Source organism: Empidonax traillii, unplaced genomic scaffold, assembly GCF_003031625.1.
Source record: "Empidonax traillii isolate 1590-97213 ecotype Southwest subspecies unplaced genomic scaffold, ASM303162v1 scaffold1136:size174510, whole genome shotgun sequence".
Lineage (NCBI taxonomy): Eukaryota > Metazoa > Chordata > Aves > Passeriformes > Tyrannidae > Empidonax > Empidonax traillii.
The window spans coordinates 12,800-16,631 of NW_020956329.1; the positions used below are offsets into that span (position 1 = coordinate 12,800).

The 3,832-nt window shown below is 46.6% G+C and overlaps 1 protein-coding gene across 1 annotated transcript in view; it reads right to left on the reverse strand.

Moving 5' to 3' along the window:
* Positions 1-3,095: 3,095 nt before the first annotated feature.
* The window catches only part of WNT9A (Wnt family member 9A), a 52,963-nt gene continuing 52,226 nt past the window's right edge, over positions 3,096-3,832 (reverse strand). The window contains exon 4 of the mRNA XM_027905266.1: positions 3,096-3,604. Coding sequence (XP_027761067.1) covers positions 3,131-3,604 — 474 coding nt within the window. The 3' untranslated portion in view covers positions 3,096-3,130. The remainder of the gene's footprint in view (positions 3,605-3,832) is intronic.

A 3,832-nucleotide genomic window follows, 5' to 3' on the forward strand; every position in this document is an offset into this window, starting at 1 on the left:
TTTTTTTTTTTTTTTTTTTTTTTTTTTTTTTTTTTTTTTTTTTTTTTTTTGTAAATACTTACAGAAAGCATCCAGGCTTCAGTGCTGAGTTCTAACACACAGAAGAGCTCTTTCACTCAGTAGTTCATTCACTCTTTTGCTGCTTGGACAATCTGCCTTATTTCCCACCCAGCTCTCTCTCTCTCTCTTTTCCCACACCAAACACACCCAGTTTCCCCTATCCCATCCCACTCCAGCATTTCCTCTCCAAGGATATTTCTGCCACCACCCCCCTCTCTCCTGTCCTAGGGACTCATTCTCCTCTCACACCAGTGCAATGTGGATTTACTCCAGCGAGGTCAATGGAGACAGAGACACCAGTGAAAAGAGGCAAAATGAGGCCCATGGTTTAAATACAACAATAATAATAATAATAATTAATAATAATAATAATAATAATAATGCACATAAGTTGCGGCCCATCCTTTAATTAAGGACTTTTTTTTTTTTCATTTTTTTTCTTTTTTTTTTAAATAAAAAGACTGGAGCCAGAAATAGGAATTCAGACCCCCCAAAAATTCCTCGTATCTTGAGGAGGTTTGGGCCCAGTTTTACTTGGGAGAGGGGGGAGAGCTATCCTAGAACACACACAAAAACGTGACAGTGAGTTTGCACAGACGTGTGAAAGAGAGAGAGAGAGGCAGAGGGAGACAGAGAATTTAACATAATACCACAATGAAACCATAAGAAGGTCCTTCTGAAGGGCTTTACAATAAATAAATGTCCGTTCAATATTTATATATATATATATATATATATTTATGTGTCGGCATGTGTGTATATATAAATATATATATACATATACACATGTGCACGCTGAATTAGAAGTTTCTAGTCTGTTTATTTTTATAAACCATCAGATAAACTGCTCGTGGGTGACTTTCAAAGCACTGCATCCCCCCCCCCCCCCCAAAAAAAAAAAAAACAAAACCAAAAAAAATCAACTAGGAGACCTTCCCACGAGGTGGAATTTGGGAATTCCACCACCATTCCTCCTCTAGCACTACCCAAAACCTCGGGAATTGTACAGCAAGTCAGAAAACAGCCAAAAAAAGAGCCAAGTTCACTTCACTTTGCACGGGGCCATTGACACCTCCCGTCCCTCCCCACGAACCCAAATCAACCAGGCTGGCACTGCAGGTATTTGTTAGCAAGAAAAAAGCAAACCAGATCTTTTCTCCTCCCAGCAGATGCACAGGAACAGCTTCAATTAGTGGCTACTGTTTGGGGGGGGCAGGGGGGGGGAAACCACAAAACTAAACAAAAAAAAAAAATAAGGAGAAAAAAGGTTTTGGAAAAATAATGGTCCATCTCAGAAAACTGCTCTCATTTTCCTCGCTGATTTCTACTTATGGTTGAAAAATTCCTCTTTTGGGAAACGGACTGAATGGCTTACACAGAACTGGTGGAAATTGCTGCTGGACAACGAAAAATTGCCACCAAAAATCCAATTAAACGCCCTCCACACTCCGTTGTTTCCTTAGGAAGCTTCGCTGGGGCATCCACTGGCTGCTTCCAATCCGCTTTTATCCGAGGGAAGAACATTGCTGCATCAAGCCCTGGAGTCTCCTCTTCCAAGGAAAAAGAAGAAAAAAGAAAAACAAACAAGAAAACCTGAAGGTTGCCATCTGTTTCACAGCACTGGGATTGATCTGCCACTGCAGTCAAATTCCCGCCCTCTCTGGCCACTTGCTGCTTTGTCTCCGTGTCCGCTGGTTATTCCCAAATCCAAGAGTTTGCATTTTGAAAGTTCTCGATCTAGTGGTTTTAAAAAAAAAAATAAAATAAAAAAAAATAAAAACCTTAAGGTCATAGGGTTTCCATACAGCTTGTGTCAGGTACCACTGCCATGGTTCAGAGAAAATGGAATGATGACCTAAGGGAAGGAAAAGTCAACTCCTCCAGAGGTCTGACCCAGGCCCAAACCGCTGCTGTACGATGCAGGACAGCCCTGGCTTCCAAGAGGCACTTGGAGGTTTTCTCTTGTCCCCCTCAAAAACACAAGTCCCAATTCAGCTGGCACGAGACTGAATAAAGTTCCAGATCCAGAGCCCTGAAGCGGTTTCCACAGGGTGAATATTCCATCAGCAAGAGGTGGGAAGAGGAGAGGGGGGGAAAAAAAAAAAAAAAAGAATCAATCATGCACAAAAATGAGGCCAAATATCTAGTGGTTCTTAAAAAAAAAAAAAATTAAAATAATTAGATTTAAGACAGAGATAGTGCTGAAGAACCTGCATTTGGAGAAATCGTTTTAAATACAGAACAGGTGACTGGACTGGAGGGGACAGGCACGGCTGGTTTTCCACTTGTCTTCCCAACCTCTTCCTTGGATGCATCTCTGTCTGCAACGTGGTGGGCCCAATTTAGCTGTCAATAAAGAGCTGACCCTCCCAGTGGGTCTCTTTGTCAGAGCCTTGTGCAGAAACTCCACTGGAGGAGCCGTCAGGAACCATCACTACCCAACACTCCTCTCGCCAGTTTGGGGAGAAACCAACGATCGCGTTCGAGGCAGAAAGATCTTCCTTTCGTAGCTGCTCAGCTCTGCGAGCAGCTGGAGAAGCTCCAGGAGTAAAGCAGCACGGATAATTTACGCCCAAGAGAATCTGTCAGCCCGGGGGGAGTTCACGGAGGGTTGGTTGGCGAAAACAACCAAGAGTGTTCCAAGGAAAGGTGATCCGTCAAAACTGCGTGGACGAGCGAGGTGAAGGCCCCACCGGCGTCTCAGCCCAGTGGGACAGGCACTTATTTCCACATGGTTGGACCTCATCGAAATTCAGTCTACAGGAAAACAACACCAAAAAAAAAACCCCAAAACGAAACAAAACAAAACAAAAAAACAAAACAAAACAAAACCACAAAAACAACACAAAAAAAAAAAAAAAAGAAAAAAGAAAAAAAAACAGAACAAAACAGCAACACAGCTGGGTCACCTGTACCCTACAAAGTGCTTATGTCTCAACACAGCGTTCAGATCCCAGAAGGTCCGTCACAAACCCTGTTTCGTCTCCGTCCGCGGTCCGCCCGTGGCGCCGAGGGTTCTCCTCCCCCTCGGGCAGAAGGGAAGGGCGAGGACAGCCCCCAGGGGCCCGCGTCAGTCCTTGCAGGTATAAACCTCCTCTCTCTGGGTGCACTGCTTGCACTCCACGTAGCAGCACCACCGCACCTGGCACTGGCACGGCCGGGTCACCACCCGGCTCTGCGTGTTGTGCCCGCGGCCGCAGCAGATGCTGTCGCAGTTCTTGTCCTTGTAGCACTTCCTGCCCGAGGTGCCCGGCGAGTACCGGCTCATCATGCAGAAGCTCGGGGAGTCGTCGATGTAGACGAGGTCTGTAGTCCTTGGGATTTGATCGCTGTGCCCCGGGGAGGATTTCTTGGGCGGGGAGATGTCCCCTTCGCCCGTGGCCTCGTTGGTGGTGCTGCCCACCTTGAGGGACGTCTCGTACTTCTGCTTCAGCTGCTTCCCGATCTCGTGGAAGGGGGAGAGCTGCCTCCAGCACGTGCGGACGGTGCAGGACCCCGACACGCCGTGGCACTTGCAGGTTGTCTCCACCCCGGCCTTGATGACCTGCAGACAACACACGGGCCCCAAGAGACAAGTCAGTTACGGGGGAAGGAATCGGAACACCCACCGCAATTAACACCTGCTAGGAGACATTTTGGGAGAGCACCGAGTGACAATTCGGAAGGCTATCTGCTGGAAGAGGGGAGAGAAAAATCATCCTCCAGGAAATACTTTTCTAGGAGGCTCCCAGTTTTCCAGAACATGACATCCACCTGCCAGAACTTTGCTAAT